This window comes from Eleginops maclovinus, chromosome 18, assembly GCF_036324505.1.
Source record: "Eleginops maclovinus isolate JMC-PN-2008 ecotype Puerto Natales chromosome 18, JC_Emac_rtc_rv5, whole genome shotgun sequence".
Taxonomy (NCBI): domain Eukaryota; kingdom Metazoa; phylum Chordata; class Actinopteri; order Perciformes; family Eleginopidae; genus Eleginops; species Eleginops maclovinus.
This window is the reverse complement of record NC_086366.1, coordinates 2,624,981-2,651,857: the sequence shown is the minus strand read 5'-3', so window position 1 is coordinate 2,651,857 and position 26,877 is coordinate 2,624,981. Positions and strand designations below refer to the sequence as shown.

The following is a 26,877-nucleotide window of genomic DNA, read 5'->3' as shown; positions in this document are numbered from 1 at the left end:
TGGTTGATTAATTAGTTGGTTGATTAATTGGTTGGTTGGAAGGTTGATTAATTGGTTGGTTGATTAATTGGTTGGTTGGATGGTTGATTAATTAGTTGGTTGATTAATTGGTTGGTTGGATGGTTGATTAATTAGTTGGTTGATTAATTGGTTGGTCGTTTTGTTGATTAATTGGTTGGTTGATTAATTGGTTGGTTGGATGGTTGATTAATTGGTTGGTTGATTAATTGGTTGGTTGGATGGTTGATTAATTAGTTGGTTGATTAATTGGTTGGTCGTTTTGTTGATTAATTGGTTGGTTGATTAATTGGTTGGTTGATTAATTGGTTGGTTGGATGGTTGATTAATTGGTTGGTCGTTTGGTTGATTAATTGGTTGGTTGATTAATTGGTTGGTTGGATGGTTGATTAATTAGTTGGTTGATTAATTGGTTGGTTGGAAGGTTGATTAATTGGTTGGTTGATTAATTGGTTGGTTGGATGGTTGATTAATTAGTTGGTTGATTAATTGGTTGGTCGTTTTGTTGATTAATTGGTTGGTTGATTAATTGGTTGGTTGATTAATTGGTTGGTTGGATGGTTGATTAATTGGTTGGTCGTTTGGTTGATTAATTGGTTGATTAATTGGTAGGCCGGTCGATCATTCTATTGAGTGATTAATTGGTTGGTTGTTTGGTTGGTCGGTTGGTTGAATAATTGGTAGGTTGGTCGGTTGATTGGTCGTTCGATCAATCATTCTATTGAGTGATTAATTGGTTGTTCAGTCGGTCCGTCGGTTAGTCTGGCAGTCGGTTGATTGCTTGATTGATTAGTCGGTTAATTGATTGACAGCCCACTGTTTTGAAACAAAAATGTAAAAGCAAAGGATATTAATGTTTCCTTTATTACTGAAATGTGTTTATGTATGTAAAACAGCACATTAGGAACATTTCTCTGTGCAAATACGTTTCAACAACAACCACAGAGTCTCAGAAAAACTGAACAACTATTTCTAGGTCCTCTGAAATAAATATGCTTACGTTTGACAAAAGTTAAACACCCATTACGCGTGTCAAACAAGAGGGCGAAAGTGCATCGTCTAAAAGATAGGGAAGGGTTGAGCAGGATGATTGAAGCAGATTGAGGGGGGGTTAGGAGTTGTATTGAATTGATTTTTCCCCATGCAGTGAGGCAGGGGTACCACCAGTGTGCAAGGGCAACAAGTGCAAAACCACTATGGTGTCCAAATTTGATATTTAACCCTAAAAAGGAAGTTTGGGGAGTCAGAAGCGCAACAAGTGCTCCATGGCTGTCGAGGTGTTTCACTGCAACACAAATAAGGTACCACCTGAAGCCATGTTGAAGAATAGTCAATAAATAATTGTATAGATGGCAACGATTACATACACAGATTACCAACGCTTCACAGTAATGTTCATAATAACAAGAGGCCCACTTCAGGGGCGTCTTCTTCAGACACACTGTGCGATAAGGAGCCGGTTTCACTGTTCAGATAGAGCCCACATGTCCTTTAAAACACTTAAAGTGTACAGATTTGAAGGAGAATTCGATCTGTGTGGTGTGGTATTACAGATACTGAAATAACACAACTCTTCTCATAGGCCTTTTCCTAAATTTAGCCACAAAGCTCATGTTTCCAAAGGTAATTATGACTCCGGAATATCTCAGAGGAAACAGAGCGACAACAGAACTGTTCAGCACATCTGCATCACAAGTTGGATGTAATACTATCCCTGTTTATCAAGTAGAGCAAGGTATCTATTCTGACCGTTTCAGATGCCAGTGTAAAAACGTGCCAATATTGGGAGGCAGCTCCATGTTGGAAACCCTGTTTTGCATCTTCCATTGATTAAGTGACAGAAAGAGGGAATCCCAGTCTGTGGCAGGTGGCCTGTGCATGGGTTCGATCATGATTACAGGGAAGGTTTACTTCCTTTAGCAACGAGGTGAGGCACAATGACACATAACATCCCTTCTGTTGCAAACAAAAAGACTTTCAGGAGCATATCATGCACAAAAGTAGCACAACACAAGGTCAAAATCACAAGCTTCAAACACCTGGAACATGTGCAGTGTTCAAGAAAACCCCCTGCAGGATCAGCACGGGTTAGAGGGGTCTCTCAGGAAAAAGCAGAACCAGTAGCACTCGCCACTTCTCCGTGGACTATTTACAGTTTCTTTGTAATCCAATGACATCAATCATTTGTAAATTGAAACCTTATGAAGACAAATACATGTAGATGAGTAAAAAGTGTAATGTGCTCTTCCAAATTGTAGTGGAAATTAAAATGCTCAAGTTAAGTAAGAGCACCTCGAAAGTGTACTTCAGTCCATACTTGAGTCGGCTTTTCAACACTGATTGCACGAAACATCCGGACCCACTAATTTGGTCACCTGGGGGGCGTGAAGGGTTACGTCATTTAGCAACAAGGTGAGGCACGATGACACATAACGTCAATTGTTTTTTTAACTAACAAACCGCTTTCTTTCTCAAGCTCAAAGTTACCCGAGACTGGGTCAAAATCCCAAGCTTTAAACAGCTGGAATATGAGCAAACAAAACCCTCCTGCAGGATCAGCATGGGATAGAGGGGTCTCCATGAAAAAAACTGAACCAGTAGCACTCACCACTTCTCCGTGGACTATTTACAGTTTTGTTGGAATCCAATTACATTTCTAACCTCTAATTTGAACCTGCAAAGTTAATCACGTTTACATGAGTAAAAAGCACAATATAAGTAAAAGCACCACAAAACTCTACTTAAGTACAGCACTTGAGTCGGCTTTCCAAAACTGATTGAAATGACGTACAGGTGCACTAATTTGGTCAACTGGGGGGCGTGAAGGTTTACTTCATTTAGCAACAAGGTGAGATTATGTTTAGAAGCCTATCATGCACAGAAGTTGCCCACCACAGGCTCAGAATCACAAGCTTTACGTGCAGTGTTAAAATAATACATCCTGCAGGATCAGCCGGAGCTCATGGGCATCACTTTGTTTTGTGGTGGGTTCTATCAGATAAGTAACCCGGGTGTATTCAGTAATGAAGGTTTACTATGTGCTAGAAACTCCTTAAGACTCTTGAAGACTTCAGTGTCACAAACCTGACTGAACAGCATGGCTTCTGTCATGTTTGCATAGAGAGAAATTGAGCCAGAAGAAAAGCATGAATGTTTTTGGGTCATTTCTAAATCAGTATGCCTCTTTTTTTTCCTCGTGCCCTGCTGCTTCTACAAAGCTGGATTGATTGTTTGATTTCCTGTTTTTCTATTCCAAGTAATTTCCTGTTTGTCCAAATTGCACCACCTGGGTTCTCATAAATACACCAACCAAGTTTCCTCGAGATTGTCGTGTTGTCTTGAATTACATGTCTATGTGCGCGCTATTTTTCAGAACATATTTAAATTATACTTTTAAAAAGTGGAGGGGACATTTTCATAAATAACTCATGGGTTAGAAAGGTCTCCAGGAAAAGGCTGATCCAGACTATTTACATTTCTTTAGTGACCCAATAACACTTTGTGGACTCTTCTCACATAAACACACAAGCCTCCATAAAAAAACAAACCCCAGCCCCCGGAGAGTCAACAAACATCTGTACAACACAACAGCGCTTTGTTGAGCTCTAAGAGTGGACAGTTTATCATACAGTGAGTGGCATTGTGGGAAATGCATACAATAAAGCAGGATGGTGGGGGGGGGTGGGGGGGACCCTGGAAATGAATTCACATTCAGTCATCAAAGCAACCACAGGAGCGTTCACTGTCAATCCACCGCTTCAGGAAAAGAGAGGATCATGTCGGCCAAACAACACGGTGTTTGCATTACTGATAAAAAGGCCATTTTGGACGAGATTTATTCCTATATAAAAAGTACCGCGAGCCTCAGCCCGCCGTCAGTCAGGCGTTTCTGCGGGAGTTGCTGGTGGCGGAGGAGCGGCCCGTCTCGTGGTCCGGTCTGTATTTGAGCCAGCAGATGAGCCACGTCACGACCACCGAGAACATGGCCAGGATACTGGCGACTGACAGGCAGATGGGTCCCGCCGGCGAGGGGGGGATGCTGTGGCTGTGCACGAAGATCAGGCCCATGAACAGCAGCACGAGCATGGACAGGAAGGAGAAGATGACGCACACGCAGCCGGTGGTCAGCGCCACCCGCTTGCAGCTCTGACAGCTGTCGTAGCGCACCGAGTCCTGGGAGAGGGTGGTGGCGGTGGACACGGTGGTGGTGGACGGGGTTGCCTGGCTGACGCTAGACGTGCCCTCCTCCCGGCGGAGCGCGAGGAGAGCCGGGTGAAGAGGTGGGGGGAAGGGAGGCAGTGCATCCTGAGGCAGAGGGTCCGAGTCCATGTACAGCGGGAAGTCCTCCGTCACCTTGGTGTTGTTGGGCAGGTTCTGTATCCGGTAATCCGGCACGGGGGTCCGGTGGCGACACACGGGGCAGCTGATGCGCCATGGCCGCTCCTCGCGCAGATGGAGCGTGTTCAGGCACTCCTCGCAGAAGGTGTGCAGGCACTCGAGGATTTTAGGAGCCCGGCGGTCAAGGTCGAAGTAATTGTAGCAGATTTTACACTCATACTCCTCGTAGGGGAAGGCGGCGGCGGCGGAGGAGGGGGGCTCCGCTGCAGCGCGTGGAGCCACATCTACCTCTGCCATGTCATCTTTCGCCATGCACGCTCTCCGGTGAACACAAAGGGAGCTCGCGGACAGATGCTGATGACGGTGCACGTCTCTCCTCCCGCCGCCGCCTCCCCCCCCCCTCCCATTGAAACGCCATCATCCCCGCGGACAGTGTTGTTGTTATTATCACCCCCCCCCCCCTCACACACACACACACATACACACACACACACACACACAGTTAAAGCTGCTGCTTATACACTGTATGAGCGGTTATAAAATAAAAAGTACTCAATTCATCCTTGGCAGTGCGTGTGTGTGTGTGTGTGTGTGTGTGTGTGTGTGTGTGTGTGTGTGTGTGTGTGTGTGTGTGTGTGTGTGTGTGTGTGTGTGTGGAGGGGGGTATGATGTAATGGTGGTGACTCCTCATCCATCCAGAGTCAGAGCATCCCACTGAGGGAGGGGGGGGAGTCCCTTTGATGAGATGTTGTTGTTGATTTCAGAGCTCTAGAAGAAGTTCTCATATACATCATGTTAGTGTACTGCAGACAGTAATACGTGCACTGGATTGTTATAAGTGATCATTTTAATTTTGCAGCTTCAGTTAGAGCTTATTTTAATGAGTTTGTATACTGTCAATCAGTAATTCATCAGGTGATTTATATATTTATCGGAACCAGCAAAGTGACAAATGTTGTCAAATAAACGTAGAGTAAAAAAGTACTATATTTTCTTCCATATTGTATAACATAATACAATAGAAGCACTCAAGTACACTATAAGTGCCACAAAACGGTACTTCAGTACAGTATAAATGTAATTACTTTCTTCCCATCACTGATTGCAATCATGCCAGAAACATCCGGATGCTCTAATTTGGTCAACTGTTCTCCAATTCACTGCTTCCTGTCTCAGAGAGCATCTGAACCCACACAGTGAGACGTAGGCTACTGTGTTGCATCACAGGAGTGAATCATCGTGGAAAGAGCTTAATTTGAGTCTATTATGATTCTTTTCTAATTTAAATGGCATTTTGTTATGTGCTTCTATTGCATTATTACTTGATGCTTTTAATGGTTTGTTGTAAAACACTTTGCATGGCCTTGTTTATAAAGTGTGTCGTATTAACGTGCCTCTCCATGTTAGAATCACGTCGAGTGTGGATGAGGAAGAGCACAAAATATTCCCGGTGCAGAACCTGTTGTTATTTCTCTATGGTAAATGGACTGTACTTATATAGCACTTTATCCAGTTTGTTCGACCCCCACCGTCGCCGTATATCTATAAACAACAGTAACTTAAATACAGGCTTCATTTTTTAAATAAAAGCCTTTTCTTGACACATACAAATCAACTAAATACTAAGAACATAATGAATGATAGGTATAAAGCGCCGCAGGGATGCTGTATTTGTGTACCCGGAAGTAAGCAATGCGATTTCTCAAGGTTTCAAGGTTTTATTTGTCATATGCACAGCAGATACAGCGTATATGTTGGCAATGAAAATCTTATGTCGCGTGCTCCTCCAACAACTCCACATACATGGTGCAAATAACATAAATAAAATAGTGCAAAAAGAGAGAAGAATATTTACAATATTAACAATAAAGATTTGAGGATGTGAAATATATACATATGTGGAATACATTGAGAGTATTTAAACACTTTACACTGTTGAATGAGGAGGTATGGGACAGATGCATATATTAAGTATAACAGATGTATATGGCAGATATGTATAATATATAGATATGTATACTATAAACAGATATGTATGGCAGATGTGTATAATATATATATATATGTATGTGTGTACTATAAACAGATGTGAGTAGACATTCACAGAGCTCAGGAGTTCAGTAGTCTTATAGCCTGTGGTATAAAACTGTCTCTGAGTCTGGTAGTCTTGGTCCGGATGCTGCGGTACCGTCTGCCAGACGGCAGCAGACAGAACAGATTGTTGCTGGGGTGATGGGGGTCCTTTAATATCCTACCGGCCTTCTTCCTACACCGCTGGGTGTAGAGGTCCTCCATGGATGGCAGCTCCGTCCTGGTGATGTGCTGAGCAGTTTTCACCACCCTCTGTAGAGTCTTACGGTTGAGGGCGGTGCAACTGCCATACCAGGCGGTGATGCAGCCAGTCAGGATACTCTCGATGGTGCACCTGTAGAAGTTGCAGAGTATCCTGGAGTCCATGTTGAACTTCCGCAGCCTGCGGAGGAAGAAGAGCCGCTGTCGAGCCGTCTTGGATATGACCCTGGTGTGATGTGTCCATGTCAGGTCCTCACTGATGTTTACCCCGAGGAACCTGAAGCTGCTGACTCTCTCCACAGGAGTCCCGTCGATGGTGATGGGTGTGTGTGCCTCTCTCTGCCTCTTCCTGTAGTCCACAATCAGCTCCTTTGTTTTGCTGACGTTGAGATGGAGGTTGTTGTCCTGGCACCAAGATGTCAGGGCTCTGACCTCCTCTCTGTACGCCGTCTCGTCGCCGTCTGTGATCAGGCCGATGACGGTCGTGTCGTCAGCAAACTTGATGATGGTGTTGGAGCTGTGTGTGGCCACGCAGTCGTGCGTGAACAGGGAGTAGAGGAGAGGGCTGAGCACACAACCCTGAGGGGCTCCGGTGTTGAGGGTCAAGGTGGAGGATGTGATGTTCCCCATCCGCACTGCCTGGGATCTGCCCGTCAGGAAGCTCATGATCCAGTCACAGAGGGCGCTGTTGAGCCCAAGGTCCCTGAGCTTAATGATGAGCTTGGAGGGCACAATGGTGTTGAATGCTGAACTGTAGTCAATGAACAGCATTCTCACATAAGTGTTCCTCTGGTCCAGGTGGGAGAGGGCAGTGTGGAGGGTGAGGGAGATGGCATCATCCGTGGACCTGTTTGCTCTGTAGGCAAACTGCAGGGGGTCCAGTGAGTCAGGGAGGGAGGAGGTGATAAAACCTCCTCCCTAGGATTGCATAGGATTCTGGAATATTGTAAAGAAATAAGATCTGTGGAAAACCAACCTGTTTGATAAATGCACGTTTTGTTAATCTCCACATGTCTACCCTACTTTTATAATGTTCAAATCATAGATCTAATCGCCAGAAGCAGAATGCTAACGTTATGCTATAAAGGAACTACCAGACCTTTTTGAACTGAGGGCTACTTCTTGGGTACCGATTAATGTGAAGGGCTACCAATTTGGTACGCTTCAAATTTGCGCGGTTTACCTTTAATTGTATGTTATTATTAATAGTAAAACTATTTAGTTATATTCACCTGTTTGAGGACACTGCTCATTTTAACAAATTTGCACAATAGGCCTAATTATCAATAATGGCTTAAAAAGGAAGGAAACAGACAAATATCAAAATCAGCACTTTATTTCTATTTCACTGTAATCACCATCAAACAGAACAACATAACATTAAACAAAAGTATTTATAGGCCTATTTAATCCATCACAATCTTTCATAAGTTTTAATGGGAAGCCTGGCATTGCATGCTGGCAACCAGGGCCTCGTAATCTGGGCTGTAATTTGACACTGCAAGTCTGAGTGAGTCTTGCAGATGTGCATCAGTGAGCCGTGTTCTGTGTTCGTTTTTTATGAAATTCATGTCAGAAAAGGCTGATTCACAAAGATAGGTAGACCCAAACAGACTGGCAACCTTCATTGCTGCTGTGCACAGACCACTGTACTTTTCAGTATCAACAAGGCCCCAAAAGTTTGCTGCAGCCTGGTGGGCTTTGAGGCGAATGTCATTCTGCAGTGTCACTATTTCTATTTCCACCTGCCCAGCATCCAAGCTGAACATTGCACTTAGTTGCTCAGCAATGGACGTTGTGTCCACGTTTATAAATGGATTCGAAACGAACGACACACATGGCTCAAGTTTATCAATGTCACAAAACCTATTCTCAAACTCTTGCCCAACCCTGTTTATGACTTGAGTGTATTTTTCGGCAGCGTTGCCAAAAATCTCAGACGCAGAGGTATTGTCGTTCAGCACCATCTGCAAAGAGGGGAAGTGCAGCACCTTTTTTCTCTGTAAATGCGCAGAGAAAATGCTCATCTGTGCTTTAAACGCATTTAAAGCACTGATCATGTCGGCAACAGTCTTACCTTTGCCTTGCAGCGCACAGTTCAGATTGTTCAGTTTTCCAGTAATGTCCGTCAGAAATGCCAGGTCTAGTAGCCACGCAACGTCCTCCAGCAGCGATGTGTCTTCGTCTCTAGATTTCATAAAATCTTTGATCTCCCTCAACAGCGACAAAAACCGGAGCAGAATCCGTCCTCTGCTGAGCCATCGGATGTCCGTGTGGAGAAGCAGGTCCCCATATTCAGCCGACAGCTCCGCCAACATCACCTTGAAACTTCGGTGTTGTTTAGCTTTGGAACGGATGCTGTTTATGATCCTCACAACAGGAGTCATTACGTGCTCGAAGCCGATCACCTTAAAAATAAAATAAAATCACTCTTACTCAAAGCACTTAAAAACAATAACAATACAATACAATACAATACAATACAAAACAAAATGTATTTATATAGCGCCGTATCACAACTATGAAGTTGACTCTAACGACCAAAAAGCGCAGTAGGGGCCGGTCTACAAGCAGATGCGTAAAATATGCCCAATAGGCCTACTCATAATTACAAATAGGATATTAGGCCTACAACAAGGATAACATAAATTAATAAAATACAAAATGAAAACGCACCTTTGCACATAAGGCCTGCTGGTGAATGATGCAGTGGTACTGTACGAATTTCGGGAACGCTGGGTCGCTTTTACAGAGCGCGATGAACCCTGCATGCCGTCCGGTCATCGCAGGAGCCCCATCGGTGGTAATCGACACCAGCTTTTCCAGTGGTATGTTTCTGTTGTTGAAAAACTCCTTCACCGCGTTGTAGATATCAACCCCCCTTGTGCTGGTTTTTAGGGGGAGTAGTGTGAGAAGTTCCTCTTTTGTAGAGAAATCTTGAAACACCATCCGAACAAACATCATCAGCTGCGCCGTGCTGCTGCTGTCGATGGACTCATCACATTGGATGCTGAACCACCTGCACTCCCTGAGATCCTGGTCCAGCTGATCAGTCAAGTTGTCGGACATTGCTGTCACTCTCCTGACCATTGTGCTTGCCCCCATTTGAACATCAGCTACAGAAGAGAGCACTTCCTTCCCATATTTCCCAAATCCTCTTTTTAGAGACAAAGAGAGGAAACCCAGGACAATTGCCCTCCAGATGATGTACCAGTCTGGGATAAAAGAGAGTAGATGATTTGACAGACAGGCGTTTATCTTGAGTTAGAGACACTTAGATTAGATCAATGGATTAGATCATCATAATATCAGAGTCCTCTTACGGTTCAAGTTGCCTTTTAAGGTTAACAGCAGCATCCATTTGACCTGACATTTGATGAGAATACATTATTTTAAACTGAATCTGCAGAGTTTATAGTTAAAGAAATGCCTGAGGAAGATCTTTGTACAATCAAATGGAGCATAATCAAAATAGCTGGGAGCTTTTAAGAGGGTCTTTTGTCTGATTCTTGCCTTAATTTTGGCATGTATGTACCCTACAACTTTTCAACGATACAGCATGAATAAATCCTCAGTTCTTTTGCACCTTTAAGACCTGGAAAGTGTCCCAAGATACCTTTTACAATGATCTGTTAAAAGTTGTTGTTGTGAGACTGATTACAATTAGTGGATCTCTGTTGTTTGGAGGCTTGGTTAAAATGCCTCACTAGCTCAAACCACAAGGAGTGACCACACTAACAGGAACATATTGTTGTGATGGTATTGTTTACATAGGGGAGAAGCATTATTGATAACTAGAAAATGATAAATACAATTTCTGAAAGACCAAATCAAAAAAACAGTGCACTATAAACCTTCCTCTTCTGTCTCCATAAGGTATTTTATTTATATTTATGTGCAATATCTCATGTTAAACAACCCACAGCAGGCTGGTTTAACTTCCCCTTTTACACTGAATAAACACTTCTCATCAATGTCATAACTTTGTGATAAAACCGGAAAAAATCCCGGTTTAAAGGTCGGACCAAAAGGACTACCTCCTCTCGCGGAGGCCCCGCCCCCTCTACACACACACCTGCAGCCGCACCTGCCCGAACACAACTCACCGGCCCCGGAAACACACACACACTCACCACCCCGCGCTCATTCACCCCTGTCTCTTCCTCTCGGATATGTGGGAGCTGTTCGCTTACCTGCACGACCCGGAGCTGGTGGCCCGGTTCCAGAGGCGATGCGGACTCTTTCTGGTCCAGGACGCGCATCACGACCCCGAGAGGGCAAAACAGAACGGGGACGACGAGTCACGTGGACAGCAGAACAGAAGATGGGACCACCAGGATAAGAACTCAAACTATAAAATCAAACAGAATGTAAGTCTGAGTAAAAACGCGTTTTGCATTCAAAATAGACATCAGATCTTCAGGGTTTCAAGTGATGAAACATTTCCTAACAGGTGTGGGACTAATGTAAAACATAATGAAAACACGGTTAGCTTATTAAAGAGCCTGGTTTGCATTGTTCTTTAAAGAAAGGAAGTCAAATTGACTCTCAACAGGTGTATCACTGAAGAAACATGTTAAAGTGAGCATGTCAATTCTTCAAATCCAGAGGGAAGACATGCAACCGGTGCTCTAGAGTAAATACCACATTATAAGGACTGTGTTTATTCTCTATATGTAGGAAGTTAACAGGCAACAGGTTTTCTAGAGTAAATGTCATATAATGTCAGTTGTAGTGTGAAGTAAAAGGTAAACATGCTACAGGTGTTCTAGAGTAAACAGTGTTCAAATGGGAATGCAAAACAAAGCCTGACTTTCTCGTTTGTCCGGGTGTTCTGTCACCGGATCCTCGTCTGCACAAAGATAAAACCGTGTGGGAAGTTTGAACTCTTCCATCTCTCTGATTTTACACAACGTGTTTATTCAGGATTACTTTCAGGCTGAGGATCCCTTGATTATGTGCAGTAAATGGAGCTTCTTGAGGGTGGAGTTGGGCATAGAAATAGCGGTATTAATCTAAAAACAGCAGTGATTGTTTCTTAAAATGTCTATGTATGCCTTCAATTTTGCAGATTAGGGCCATAAAGCTTGTAGAAACTGAGACGTTTTACAAGAGAATGAGTTGTAATATGAAACTATAGCCACAGTTCACTTACCATATGTACTTCTCCACCTGTAACAACAGTTGATGGGTAATGTGTGTGTGAGTGACCGGAGTTATCTCAGGTTGGGTTTGGAAACTTCAGACAGACTTTATAACATGGTAAAGTCTGCTTTAGTACAGCGTTGTGAAAGATGCAAAGTCAAAGTAAGCATTTATTTTGCGCTTCTTTAAATCAAATTAAAAGATAAATTCAGGACATTTTGACCGACAGTCCAAAGATGTGCAGAGGCAGTGAAACAGGTGTGCTTGATATGCAGATTTAATCTGAAACCGTTCCTCGAGCCATATTTTAGAAAAGTCTGACATCAGTTTTGGATAACATTTAGGATCTTTGATACGACAGAAGCGTGTTTCCTTATCTTATCTAAAGATAGTGAAATTAGGATGTCTAAAAGATGTGGTCTGAATGAAAATAGCAGCAACATGAGCGCCAAAATATAACGGTTTAAAGGCTACACATTAGGACGACACAAAGGATGATACATATCTGTAATGAATAGATAAAACAAATTCAGAGTGGAGCTCCCTCTCCTTCATCATCATGATAAGTGGCTTTTTATTTCTTCCAGACAAATTAAACCCCTATTGGTTCTTTGTCCAGCTAGCTAACGAGCCACTAGAGAGAGCGTCTGCTTCTTTGAGATCTTTTCGGTGACGAGGCCCTGGGTATGAACGTACAGTGTGTTTGCTCTCTGCAGGGCGGCAGTCGGCCTCAGTACGAGGTGAGGAACTGGTTCCTGCACGTCCTCTTCCTGGTGTCCGCTGGTCTGGGAAATGAGGTCTTCTACATCACCTGCCTGCCCTTCATCCAGTGGAGCCTGGACCCCTTCCTGTGCCGACGCCTCGTCAACATGTGGGCCGTAAGTCCCGGCCAGAGGAAATGAATACGTTTACTTATTATTGGTATTCTGTACTTCATATTTGTTCTTCTTCAGATTATTAATAGACTTTTGTTTTTCTTCATGTTCTTCTTCGCATGGTTGTTGTATTCTTCAGAGTTCTCTTCTCTCTTTGTATTCTTCTTCTTATTCTTCATATTTTTCTTGGAATTCGTCGTCTTTTTCTTGTCCATATTCTTCTTTGTCTCTGTGTTCTTCTTCATATTCATATTCCTCTTCTTCGTATCCTTAATCTTTTTGGGATTGTTCTTCTTCTGGTTTGATCTACATACTCTTCTTCTCCTTCTACTTTGTATTCTTCATATTGTTCATGTATGCTTTTTCTTATTCTTGTCTTCTCTCGGATTCTTCTCCTACGGGGAATTGTTCTCCTTGCATTCATCTTCGTTTACTTTTGGCTATATTTACGTCTTCTCTTCTTCCAGTTCTTCTTCTTCTTCCTCTTCTTCTTCAGTCTGAAGCTCCACAAAGCCACTTCTCTTCTCCCTTCATCCCCGTCTCTTCACCTCTCAACCTCCTTTCATCCTCCTCCCCTCTCCACTGACCTGTCTCTGACACCATGTTCATATCCTCAGGCCTGAGGGAAGGGGGCACTGGGGCCAGCCTGACCGGGGCCCTTGACACGATGAGAGGCCACACATGAGACGTTAGTGAAAAAAAGAAGACTTTAGATGTCTGACAGAATCCAGCACATGTGAGGAAAGAATGAGATCCCAGAAAACATGTATTGGATTTTTGATATTGGATATTATCTTCGATTTCTAATATCCAAACATCACAAACGTATCTTTGGTTTTAAAAGCTAAATTACACTAAAACCTGACAATTTTCGCTGTTTTATAGTTTGCTTTTCCTCACATAATCTTTATATCCACAGGACTAATCATGATTGGACTGCAATGTCGTCCCAGTGTCACTTTGGTGGGTTCGGTTAGAAATGTGGGGTCATCGCTCGGCACTATTCCAGACAATATGGCCTAAAAATGTACCCAGGGACTGGAATATACCCTGATACAGTATAATGTCAATGATGTTAAGAAATTGCATGAAGTTAGGGTTACGTAACCTCCTTCATTAAATTGGATTATTGTTCTTGTTTTATTTGCCTCTTATGAGAAAACACTAAACATAAACCAGTCAAAGAAACTCCAAACAGATCATTTAAGGCCTGGAGAATATCGATAACAGTGGAATATATCCCGATGCAGTCATTGAAATGAAATGGAAGAGGAGTATAAACCTTCGTGAAATAGAAAGTAGAAATATCTCAGACTTGTACTTGAAGTATTTGAGTGATTGGATTTAATAACATCCCATCACTGCCTGCCAATATGTAAGAAGCGCCAGGCTAATTGGACAATCGTTACCAATCAATTATGTTCTGTTACTTTAGATTTGAGTAAAACGTTGTGCTTCCTGGGTCGAATATTTGTGCATATCTACTTTTGCACGACACATAACTTTATAAATCGCCCTGACCTCCTCCCACACTCGGCCGTAAACCTGCTCCCTCCCTGTGTGTGATGGGCACTGTGTTTTTGTGCCCTTTGTGTCCCCGCCCTGGCTCTGAACCCCCTTCATTTGCCCCCCCATCCCCAAGGGGAAGATACTCCATTCTTCTGGCTTCACCAGGCCCCTGTGTGAACTGCCCATAAACACCAAGACATACACACACACACACACTCGCCTGCTAAACACACTCATTGCCCTCCCTCTAGTTAGACATTACCAGCTTTGCTCGGCGTCCGCCTCCCCTTAGTCTGACTGTGAGTGTTTTATTGGCCTCATCAGAGCTTTCTCTCTCCGGACTGAACATTTGGTGTGTGTGTGTGTGTGTGTGTGTGTGTGTGTGTGTGTGTGTGTGTGTGTGTGTGTGTGTGTGTGTGTGTGTGTGTGTGTGTGTGTGTGTGTGTGTGTGTGTGTGTGTGTGTGTGTGTCTGTGTGTGTCTGTGTGTCTGTGTCTGTTTGTGTGTGTGTGTGTGTGTCAGCCCTCGGGGCACGTCACCCCACACTCCTCACTTCTAACAGCACCCGGCCTTTGTGCTGGAGGAGTTATCCAAGGTTCACGGAGGACTGTCTGTCCCTGTCTGTCACACACAACACTGACAGCTCATGCCAACATTTGAAGTACATGTGAAGTGCATTCCTAAACTATACGCATTACAAGCCTAAAAAAGCACAAACACACACACATATTATACACACATGCATCCTGTTGTCCTTCTCTACCCTCTGTTCCTGTACTTGCAGGGTGACTTTGGTTGAAAACAGTAGCTGTCATTAGCCATATGGTCATGAATTACATTGTCGCGTTGCATGTTTTAATTGCAGCATGCACCTACTGTGCTGTTGGGAATATCAAAAAGCTCAAGTTGCACATAGAGGGCAAACAAAATGATGAGGGTAATGTTAATGATGGCCGCGTTCAATGACAAAAACTTACCTTATCTGCAGAAGACAAAAGTTGGCCTTGGATCAGCCATCAGTGGTGAAGGCCGGAGATCTGTGAATCAAAAGACTCAGTGAGTGTGATCTTGCCTTGTTAGGAAACTGTGGTCACGCTGTTTCGTTCTGGCATGAAAACTACAGTAAACAGTGCTTGATAATAAGTAGAACAAAATGAAAATATGAGCAGCAGGGATAAAGTATTTTAGTTTGAAAGTTAGATTTGCCCTGGTTCCCTCAACAAATAGCCAATGGGAATTTTCCATTGGAGATTTGGATTGTTGCAGAAATGACGCTCGTTTCCGATTCCACATTCTGACGATGATAAGCAGTGGCCCCAGTATTGACCCCTGGGGGACAGCTTGTGGAAAGGAACAGCCTTTTGACTTGTGGTTGTTGAGTATATTTGACATTATCAAAGTGCAACATTAGTGATACCAATGTCAGGCAGGTGTTTGATGAGTATTTGGGGTGCTGTCAGTCATAAACTAAACTTTGAAGCTTCACTTTAGTTTTGTCCAGGTCGGAGGTCATTACTCTGCTATGCATGAGTAAAATATGAGCTATAACCGAATCCTCCATGTATGTTTGCGTGTGTGGTTGGGTGGTTACTGTTCCTGTTGAACAAAACAAACATCTTGTGTGTTTTCTTCGTACAAACAATGACCTGTAGCCCCTCTTCCATACACACCATCTCTCACAAACAAACACACACACATCCTCATGTTGACAGATCCAAAGCTGCACCAGCCCTCGATCAATACACTTATTCACTAGAAAACACTCAAGCTCAACTGTCTGTGTGTCTGTGTCTGTGTGTGTGTGTGTGTGTGTTGGGGGGCTATGATATTATGCACACACTGTAGGCAGTTTCATTGTGTGGCCGTTGTATGAGTACACAGTCATGGTGAATGGATGGGATTAGACATGCTGCTGTCCGCTGAATGCATGTATAGATCACACTTTCTCCCAATTGTTTTTAGAAACGACTACTTCTTCAAAATTATCACTTTTTTCATAAAACTTCTCTTTTTATAAATTTCGACTTTTAAAAATGTTTCCTCATTACTCTAACTCCTTCTTCATGGGGCCCTAATCATCATCTCTGGAAAAATTCACACTTTCTGTCTCCCAATTTTTATCACTTTCCATTTTCTTTTCAAACTTCAGATTTTTTTTTACAAATTTCGACTTTTTAGAATTTCTGTTTTTTCTAAATTATAACTTTTTCCTAAAACAATCTTTTTTCAAATTTCCCAATTTTTTTTTCTTTTCAAACTTCTGATTTCTTTTCCAAATTTCGACTTTTTAGAATTTCCAACTATTTCTTCAAAATTATGACATTTTATAAATTTCTGCTTTTAAAAACCTCCCGCTGTTTCCTCATTACTCTAACTCCTTCTTCATGTGGCCCTAATCATATTCTCTTTAAATCTCATACTGTATGTCTCCCAATCATTTTTCCTTTCTATTTTCTTTTCAAATTTTGGGATTTTTTTCTAAATTTTGACTTTTAAAAATGTCCAGCTCCGTCACATTTCAACTCAACTGGGAATTTCCAAAGTGCTAAACTACAGTATGTCCTTTAGGGGAACCTCATCATTATGAGAAATGATAGAGTGAAGTTTCTAGATGCAACATAAATGTTCTTCTTCCAGTTTATTGTTGAAGATCTTTAGCTCAACCCCACCCAACACCTTTTGGATGAATCAATCTGAGAACACTTAATATTTACTGCGAGAAACAAGGTGTCGTGACTCTACTTGTAATGTATATGTGAACACAAGAATGTGCAATAAAAAGAGGTTTTAAAAATAAAATTACAGCATTTATGGAAGCATACGAGGTTTAAGTTAATCAAATATCAAATATAAAATAATATAAAGATTTGAGGTTAAAGTTAAATGTCCAATATTAAATAAAAATTGCCTAAAAAATCTTAAATTAAATAACGATATTTACACAAAGAAGAAGTTAAAGATGTCCAATATAAAATAAAATATCCAAACAAATTAAGTGAGTTAATTATATAAACACCAGAAGGTAAAGATTAGAGAAGTAAAAGTGCAATGAAAATATAAAACAGATGCTCATAAAAATGAATTAAAGTGAGCCGCTTCCCTAACGACGAGTCAACTGGTACTTAAGAGTCTAATTTGCCATGGTAACGAGCGTTTCCTGATTGCAGGTTGAGTCGACATGGTAGTACCAGCCTCTCCTCTCTCCTCCTTAAACACACACATTAGTGCGCTGCTCCTCTGCCTGCTCCTCTCCTAACACAGCCAGTCATTAAATATACAAGGCAGAGCTTTAAATAAACCCGGAGCCGGCTGCCCCTTCGAGGGCCGCTGGGGAGAAACAGAATAGGCCACACACACACACACACACACACACACACACACACACACACACACACACACACACACACACACACACACACACACACACACACACACACACACACACACACACACACACACACACACACACACACACACACACACACACACACACACACACACACACACACACACACACACACACACACACACACACACACACACACACACACACACACACACACACACCTTGTCATTCTGTCTGACCCCCGTCAGCAAACCTCCTGAACTCTCGGTTCCTTACAATGGATTTTGTGTCTGTGCCTCTGCACTTCATACCGGGGGTGGGTCTCCACTCTTTCCTCCTCCTGGTCTTTTTGTTGAGGGGAAACGGTGATTACTTATTCATGACACTGTGTGGTTTGTTTTAGAGCAGAGCATGATCAGGATTGTGCTTCCCTCTTCTCTTTATTTTATCCTCATCTTCCTCGAGCTCTAATCTCTGCTTCTGTGGGCTTAATCTCTTCTGTGTGAAGCCTAATAGTATTTCAATCATGCACTGTTTAAATAGGGGCTCCAAGTTTTGCAACAGACTGTATCTGAGTCCCATTGCATAGAAGTCTATGAGAAAATGTTTGGTGTGAAACCTGACAGAGATCTTAAGCTCTTCCACTCAGGGACTGTGTTGAGCTAGCTGAATGAGAGTATCTGTAATAAGGAAATAGCTTAAATCTGACTATAACATTATTTATTTGTACTTTTTGAGTTTTAGTTGAATTTCTAAATTGTTAATAAACCAATACAAACACATTTTGGAAATAATTGAATCTAAATTTGAGTAACTAAGCAGCAGACCTGACTGATATTCCCCCAGAAATGTCATCATTTCTCCGTAGCGCGCCGCTCTAACTTTGAATTTTTGCATCAATTAACAATACAATTAAAAACGCCATATGAATATTATACAATAATTAACCTTGTTGTACATTTTGAGCTTCTGTTTTTTTAGATGGCAACTTTATTCCCTGCCCTTCTTCTTTTTCAAGCATTTTTCCTGCAGAAAATGCAAAATGAACACTGATATTCCTCCTACCAAGCATTAGAGAAAAACGGGTCTTTTGCATCCCTGTGTTGCATAATGACGATAAAAGATCCTTCGTTATTTGTTGGCACCTTGTTTTTCAAACACGCACGTCCGGTTTCCCCTCTCAGGTGGTGATGTACTTCGGCCAGATGATGAAAGACATCCTGAAGCTGCCTCGGCCCTCCTCTCCCCCGGTGGTGAAGCTGGAGACCCGGGTTGGTGCAGAATACGGGCTGCCCTCCACCCACGCCATGTCTGCCACCGCCATCTCCTTCACCGTCTTACTGAGCGCTACGTCCAGGATACAGGTGAGCATAGCTGATTCTTTGGGGGGGGGGGGGGGTGCTTTCCAGGATGCTTTGAGAGGACCATTTGATTTGAATTTGCAAATTCCAGGTTAGAAAAGTAAAGCCAGTGAAGAAATGCTTTACATAGAAGTCCAACAGAGAGCGCAGACGCCATGCTTTATCTTGCAATGTTAAAGAAACGAATCAGGGTTGGACATCTTACCTGTGATTCAGATTTGCTCCATCATGAAGTGGATTCTTCTTTGGTTCAAGCTACACCATTCCACCAAGTTTCATGGAGATCAGGCCGGTAGTTTCTCCCATATTCCTGCCGACAAACAACAACACACTCAACTCACAGCAAGATCTTAAAGGCTGAATCCTAGAGGAAAGGAAAGTAGTACTGCTCTCCAATTCCACTTCTTAATCCCTGACAAGAGGCTTTTATTCTGAAAGGTGACCATTGCTAAAGAAGGGGGGAGACCGTGAGGCAGTAACTATTACCGTACATGGTTTCTTGATGGGCAATCCCTGAAGCTGGGGGGTAAAGGTTATTATGAAAATGTTAATATGACAGCCAACGATGTACTGACACCTCATTAGAGCTGGGAAGGCTAAGTGTTGCACTCTGATTGTGACGTTAGGTTTCTCGTTAGCAGTGCTATTAAATCGCCATTTCATTGTATGGGTTCCTTTTAGCATTAGCTTAGTTTCCAACGAGAGGATCAAAATGAGCAGCTTGAGACATTGTGTATTGCAGTAAAGGTCCATATTTCTATGAGGTAATTGTTGTGTAAATCCAACGGAGAAATCGTAGACATGAGCACACCATACACATCCTGTTCCTGTGAAGAGGAATTGGAAGTGTTACAGGTTTTAGAGCAAACAGGTGCAGGCCTGACTTCATTCAGATCTATGAAAAGGATCTAAAAGTGATAGAAATTGGTTTAATCATTAACCCCCGTGCTTCGTTTTGTCTAAATCACATGAATGGAGGAGGGAAAACTGTTTGTGATTTGGCTATTTGAAGTCTTATTACTGGGTAACTGATTTTACAGGTGTCTCTTACTCAGTGTAAGTCAATGGTGAAAAGTATTTGTGGGCCCAAAGGTGTCATGTGACTGATAAGGAAGTAGTACATCCACCGTTTGGACACAACATTTGAGTTTGCACCCAATGTTAACCCTCAGAAAGCTCGTGACTTTGGTTTGTTTTACCATATTGCTCATCTTTAATTCCACTTATTATTATATGAGGGCTTCAAAAACAAGGAGGAGGGTTACGTTTGAAATACAGAGGAGGAAGAGGTTGCTACAAGATTACAGACATTTGCTCTGTGGTTTATTTTGACAGTTTTTTATTAGCTTTTTGAATTTCAGATGAGCAAATCCTGCAGGAAAGTCCTTTAACTGTTCCTTTTTGGTGCTCTAGAAAGAGGTGAGCTTTGATCGTTTGATCTTGTGATGTTGAGTAATTCAACGATTTTATTCCAGGTAACTTACTCCACTTTGGGCTGAAGGAAAACGTATTGATTTCACCTTAGATTTGTGATATCGCACTTGTCTTTTCCTGGTTTTAAAGTCATGTTTGAGCTGTTTTATTACCAGCCTTTTACCGCTCAGCATCATAACGAAGGATTACATGTAATTCTATCGTTTGGCCACCAAGAAAAAAAGTGCTTCAAAGCCCGACTTACTTTGTGGATGCTTTGCTGTGGAAGTTTCACTGGAAGCAGAGTGGGATGAAGGAGGGTCCCCGCTGTCCATCACCTCCTACTGAAGAAAGGTTGGACAATGAGTGTTGGGGGGGGGGGGGGCGGGTCCGGCAGTCACCATCAGTCACCATCAGCCCCACCCGTCGAGCTGCTGCTCTCCTGATGGACTCCACCGAGTCAATGACTGTCAGTCCACGTCTCCTCCTCATCTTTATCTACTGCCAGGTCCATAAAACACTCGCGTCGTAGTCAGCCTCGGTTTTAATGAACGCTCCGTCAGTCAGTTCAGCCTCGACAGCCAGCAGCAGGGTCTGTGGGGACCTCATCACAGCTTAACATTTCCTACGAGTCATTCCCAAAGTCAAAGAAATCAACGCCCAATACACTCCGCATAATCTCAGATCCTTTACTGAAGGAAAAGTACAAATAACGTGGTCAGTTACAAGAAGAGCATTCTCAATATCAGCTAGATGTCCTCACTATGTCACTGTATTATATTAGAATTGAATAATATATCAGGGGTCATATATCGCACCTCAAACAACGAATAAATCCAGAGGTCCGGTTTCTTTACTTCCTCTCCAGAAAAAAGGAGAGTAAAAGAAAGGATCAGAAATCTCAGTCTCAGTGTCAGCCTGCTGCCTGCCACTCGTCCCCCGGCAGACCCACCAGACATCCATCCCCTATTTATTCTCCGTAAGCTGTCTCTGCCGTCTGACCAGACATCTGACCCCATCTTCATATTTCTGGCCTCATTACACCCTTTCTGACCAACAGAGAGATTGTTTCCTGGCATCTGGTGTTCAATACTTATCTTTTCAAAACAGCAACAGATTCATGTCAGAGCACTTTGTCGTAGTCGACTCAGTTTCAGATACTGAGATGTAGAGGAGTAACAGCCTAAAGCAGCATGAAGTGGAAGTACTGGTACTTGAGTAAAAGTACTCCATTACTTTCCTTCCCCGATGTACAGTACAGCGTTTAACTGTGGCCTGACCTTCCTCACGGCCCCCCCCTCTAAAGAAAAGAGCGTGTAGATGAGTAGTGGGCTGAAGCAGGGGTCCACTGAAAAGCCACGAGGCCTCGGGGCAGATCGGGGGGGGGGTCAAAGATCACGACAGTCAATCACACAGTGACCCCCTCCTGTCCCCGGCATCCTTTGTGGCCGCTGAAAGGAAAAAGTCTTCATGAACTACCAGTGAAAAGGCTTCCAGCTGCAAGGACAGGAGAGGAGGAGAGGAAGGGGCGGGGGGGGGAGGGGGGGAGTGAATAAAGGCCTCTCTTCTTATTGAAATTGAGGGGGGGATAGGTAAAGGAGGGAGTGGGGGGAGACAGGGGAGAGAGAGGAGGTGCACGTCGCCGTAAAGACGATTGATGATTTGAGGACAAAAACAAACCGATCGAATGAAGGATTTTGGATTCTGGTACGACTCTGAAACTTTGAGACTTTATACATATGTTACAGTATGACGTGAACATTCTTACTCAAGCCTCTTGTGTTTTTATAAATATTGTATTTATATTTTTATTGAACAGTCTTCCTTTACGTTTTTATGTCCATTTTTGACTATTTATTTATCTTTATTGAACAAAAACAGCGGCATGATTTACAAAACGGACTGCTCTTCTCCATCTTGGATGTGTTCTCATTAGAGTTGTATTTCAGCCTCTTCATTCTACTCTTATATTGAGTTGATCTGCACCTGTGTGGGGGCCCAACACTCAAAAGTGATCTGTTTTATTTTGAAAAGTCAGTTTTTTGAAAACCAACATGGCTCAGTTCAAAATGTTCAGTTTCAAAACAGAACTCTCCATCTCTTCCCCGACACGATTTGACATAAAGATGATTTGCTTCCACTATTTGGTCGAACAGAGACTGAATCTGTCTCTGGTTTTAAATAAATGCCTCTGATGGCGGTGTATATATATGCAGAAAGCAATGAGTGTCCAGGTCCTTAACATCTGTCATTAAAGGAACTTAAAAATAACACGTCTTCTGATTTATCAGAATTTATCAGATCATTTAGTTTCTCTCATCATTGAGGGATGATCCTCCTTTATGCCTAATTGAGATGCTCAAATCTTCAAATAACTTCCCCTAAAAACTAAAACAGTGCTAAAAAAAATACTACGGTACATTTTAGAATATACAAATGTAAACCTCTCATTAGCCCCCCCCCAAAAAAGGTCTAAAATAATGTTGAAATATTAAATTAAAAGTAAACCAGATTGAATGCACCACCTCTGTCTTCAAGAGATCAACACACTCGCAACACACACAGGTACATGTGTGAAGTGTGTGTTTGCCTCCCTTTTTTCAAACCGGTGGAAGCCGACAGGTGCAAAGCGCACGACAACATCCCCAAAAACGTCCACAACGTGCTGCAGCTTCAGAACCACTGTCACTGTTTGCACCTTTAGCCTGCAGCATAACTGTACGTCTGAATGTTTGACAGGTTTTAATATCAGAAGGAATCATGCAATCATGCTGATGAAATGCACATTTCAGGTACGTTTCCAGTGACAGTTGGCCCACTTTATAATCCCTGAATGAACTAGCGCTCTGGTCTTAGCTGTGTGCGTCACTTTTTAGTGTCCCCTCGTTTCCGTTGTGTTTTGTGCTTCTTGCAGCGTTTAGTTTAGTTTATCCTGCTCTGATTTTGCACAATTTCCTTATTTTCTAATTTAGTTGTATGTCCTATTTATAATATGTTGCATTGTTGGAGGAGCTCCAGACTTCAGATGTTCATTGCCATAACTGTGCTCGTGATAATAAGAGCCCTTGAACCTGGATTTGCAGCACATTTATTAAACCATGTGCAGGTCTTGTCGAGGTGTTGAATGTTTCCTAAATGCTGGTGAAGATCTTTCTTAATTTACATGTGTTTTTGGCACATTGTGTTTATTGTATTTGCTTTGATTTTGAAGCTGCAGCATCTACCTTAGAACAGAAGTGGTTTGTTTTTGTTATTTATTTAACTTAATGCAAACCGCCTTGAACCCAATATCAGTGATAAGTGTATTAAAGTGTGTGTGTGTGTGTGTGTGTGTGTGTCTGTGTTACAGTTCCAGTTTGAGTGGGGCCTGCTGATCGCTGTGACGCTGTCGTCTTTAGTGTGTCTGAGCCGCTTCTACACCGGCATGCACTCAATTCTGGTGAGCCATCTCACACACACACACACACACACACACACACACACACACACACACACACACACACACACACACACACACACACACACACACACACACACACACACACACACACACACACACACACACACACACACACACACACACACACACACAGTATAAAACATTGAAGGCAGGATTCATAATTCATCTGTGTCTGGGTAAACTGCCTGCCTGAAGCCTTTTTGTGCACGCTCTTTATTCTCCGTCCCTTTTGAAATCTCTTATCACATTCATCGGGGCGAGGTCATCACTAAAATTCTGCTTCATGTGGAACATTTTCTACCTGAATCTACAGAAAATGATGGCTTGAGGTTATGAGGGAAAATGGTTTCTTGCTGAGAGTGAGAGGAGAGTAGCTATCGGTGAGAGATTTGTAAAGAAATGCACGTGCAAAAGTAAATACATATAATGTGTTGTCCCCATGCTTCCAGGACGTGCTCTGTGGCGTCTTAATCTCCGCCCTCATTTTATGTTCCACTTACCCGTACTGGGAGTCCATCGACCACTTCCAGCTCACCAGCAGCGCCTCCCCCCTGGTGGCAATGGGCCTCACCATCCTGCTCAACTACACCTACCCCCAGCTGGACCACTACAGCACCACGAGGGGCGACACCAGCACCATCCTGGGGGTGGGAGCCGGCTGCTCGGTGGGATACTGGGTGGACCATCAGCTCGGGGGGACGCGTCACCCGCTGGGGGAGATACCTGCACTTCTGCCCCCCCTGACGGCCGGCGCGGTGGCTCGGGGGGGTGCACGCTCCCTGCTGGGGATGATGGCGTTACTGGGGACTCGGCAGCTGGTGAAGACCCTGAGTCTGAAGGTGCTGTACTCCTACTACAGGGTGGGGGATGGGGACACTGGTGCGAGGAGGAGGAGGGAGATCGAGGTGCCCTATAAGTTCGTCACCTACATGGCTGTGGGACTGGTCAACTCCATACTGGTCAACAGAGGGTTTGTTCTACTGGGGCTACTATGACCTATTAGACTATTATTTAACTCGACTTATTCTTTCATTTAAACATTTCCGTTGTGTTTTGGCTCCGCTCATTTTCACAGCTACTGACTTTACTGCTACTCCTCCTCTATGGGATAAAAGTAAAGCACCAACATGTACAGTAGGGTCAGAAACCAGTTTTAAGGCTCAGAATGACCCTTGAAACTGGGATTGAGCAGCAAAAACCAACCCCAAGATTTAAAATATAATAAATAAATGTATATTGGAATGAATGAATAGCTTTATAAATAAATATTTAATATAAATATCAAAGAGGAAATAAATATTTAGGAAGATTTGTATTATTATTATTATTCAATATTAATCGGGGGGTGTTTTACTGGGGCTTCTGTGACATACTACACTATTATTTAACTCGACTTATTCTTTCATTTAAACATTTCCGTTGTGTTTTGGCTCAGCTCATTTTCACAGCTATGTGCTTAACTGCTACTCCTCCTCTATGGAATAAAAGTAAAGCACCTACATGTACAGTAGGGTCAGAAACTAAGGGGGGGCCGAGTGCAAAAAGGCTCAGAATGACCCTTAAAAGTGGGATCGAGCGGCAAAAATCACCCCCAAGATTTAAAAAATAATAAATAAAATCTTGAATATTGAAATAAATTACTGTCTTTTAAAATAAATCATTAATATAAATAATAAATGAAGAGTAAATCAATATTTTTGAAGGTTTTTTATTATTAGTATTAATAAATTCAATATTAGTCGGGGTTAGTTTTACAGGGAAATATCCCACTGAAAAAACTGAACTGTTGACTTAAATTAAAAGTATTATGTTAACAGATTTCAAATATTAGGTTATTGAAAGCAATCATTTTAAGTTTAAATCAAAATGAACTCAATATTATTGTTTTCATCTGACCTAAACGCTACGTGAAATGTGTTGACGTAATACATTGAATTCAGTTGACCTCTGACTGGGATCAATCCCACAAAACAACACTACCTCACAGCTGATGTACCCAATGTATAGGTGGACCAGAGACCAGGGACCAGGGACCAGGACCCGTCTCCTAAAGGCTGGCACCAAGTTATTACATGTCATGTTGTTATTCCAAAGCGACTTCCATACACTCACTACCGTGGACAATCCCACCAGGAGCAATTTAGGGTGAAGTGAGTTTGTTTACTTGGAATATGTAACACATTTTCTACATGTCGAATCTGACAGCCAAACTTGAATGGTCCTATATAAATAAATGTGCCTCGCCTTGAACTGTTCTTGGGCCGGATTAGTCAGCGATTGTTGTGACAGGAACCTCTAACCATCTAGCCTTCATCTTCTTCTCTTTTACGGCCTGTGTGTTTTGTATTCTCGTATGTATTTGTTCTGTGTTTGTAAAAGTTAAGAAAAGTCAATAAATATATTATAAAAAGCCTTATTCCTCCCGCAGCGTATTTATTGAAATACAAGTTCAAAATAAATTCCCCCAAAATGTCAGATGTGTATATTGGATTCTGATGCAGCTTCCTGCTTTCTCATGGGAGAGCCCCGCTTTGAGCCAGGCATGCTCGCACCAGTCGGGGAAATCCTGTCAAAACCAGTTTAACTGAAACTAGGGAACTTTATTCCAGTGGCACTCGTCTCTGCCCCTGAAGTCGTGTCGCTCGGCGGGTTAGAACAGGCCACATGGGCCCGGTTATCGAGGGGCAGAGCGGGGGTGAAAGGGTTAACCTGCCTCTGCAGTTTGCAGGAATGCCGGAGCACCTGTCGGACTGAATCAGCACACGGCTCGTTATCTGGCTCCTCTTCACAGGGGAAGCTACTGGCTATACAGATCCTCCATAGAACGGAAGTAGCACTGAAGCTGATGCAGAAGCTCTTTAACTGGTCTGGCTTTAAGAGAGCTTGATGCACCTCCTTATGCTGGATTCCACCCATTATAACTTTCTTTGGATGAAAGCTTCAGCTAAAGTCAATGTCATGTTGCATGTAGAGTAATGTCAGAAACTAAGGGTGGCAAAGGGCAAAAAAAAGAACCAACAAATCTCTGAATTTACCTTAAAACCTGGGGGCAATAATACATATTTTGATACAAATATCAAGGAATATTTAAGTCTTAATGAATATAAAAAGTAAATAAATA

General features: G+C 42.7%; 3 protein-coding genes across 3 annotated transcripts; 1 reads left to right on the top strand and 2 right to left on the bottom strand.

Moving 5' to 3' along the window:
- Positions 1 to 936: 936 nt before the first annotated feature.
- Positions 937 to 4,668, bottom strand: LOC134880808 (E3 ubiquitin-protein ligase RNF182). The gene has a single exon (XM_063907887.1). The coding sequence runs from the start codon at positions 4,666 to 4,668 to the stop codon at positions 3,898 to 3,900; it is 771 nt and encodes a 256-aa protein (XP_063763957.1). The 3' UTR covers positions 937 to 3,897.
- Positions 4,669 to 7,968: 3,300 nt separating this feature from the next.
- On the bottom strand, positions 7,969 to 9,784 carry LOC134880806 (general transcription factor II-I repeat domain-containing protein 2A-like). Its single transcript, XM_063907885.1, has 2 exons — positions 9,325 to 9,784; positions 7,969 to 9,056 (listed from the first exon to the last, which is right to left on the bottom strand). The coding sequence occupies exons 1-2, from the start codon at positions 9,751 to 9,753 to the stop codon at positions 8,082 to 8,084; spliced, it is 1,404 nt and encodes a 467-aa protein (XP_063763955.1). The 5' UTR covers positions 9,754 to 9,784; the 3' UTR covers positions 7,969 to 8,081.
- Positions 9,785 to 10,765: 981 nt separating this feature from the next.
- sgpp2 (sphingosine-1-phosphate phosphatase 2) lies at positions 10,766 to 26,162 on the top strand. Its single transcript, XM_063907886.1, has 5 exons — positions 10,766 to 11,018; positions 12,510 to 12,671; positions 18,707 to 18,886; positions 23,646 to 23,735; positions 24,206 to 26,162. Exons 1-5 carry the CDS (start codon positions 10,821 to 10,823, stop codon positions 24,749 to 24,751), a joined length of 1,176 nt encoding a protein of 391 aa, XP_063763956.1. The 5' UTR covers positions 10,766 to 10,820; the 3' UTR covers positions 24,752 to 26,162.
- Positions 26,163 to 26,877: the final 715 nt, after the last annotated feature.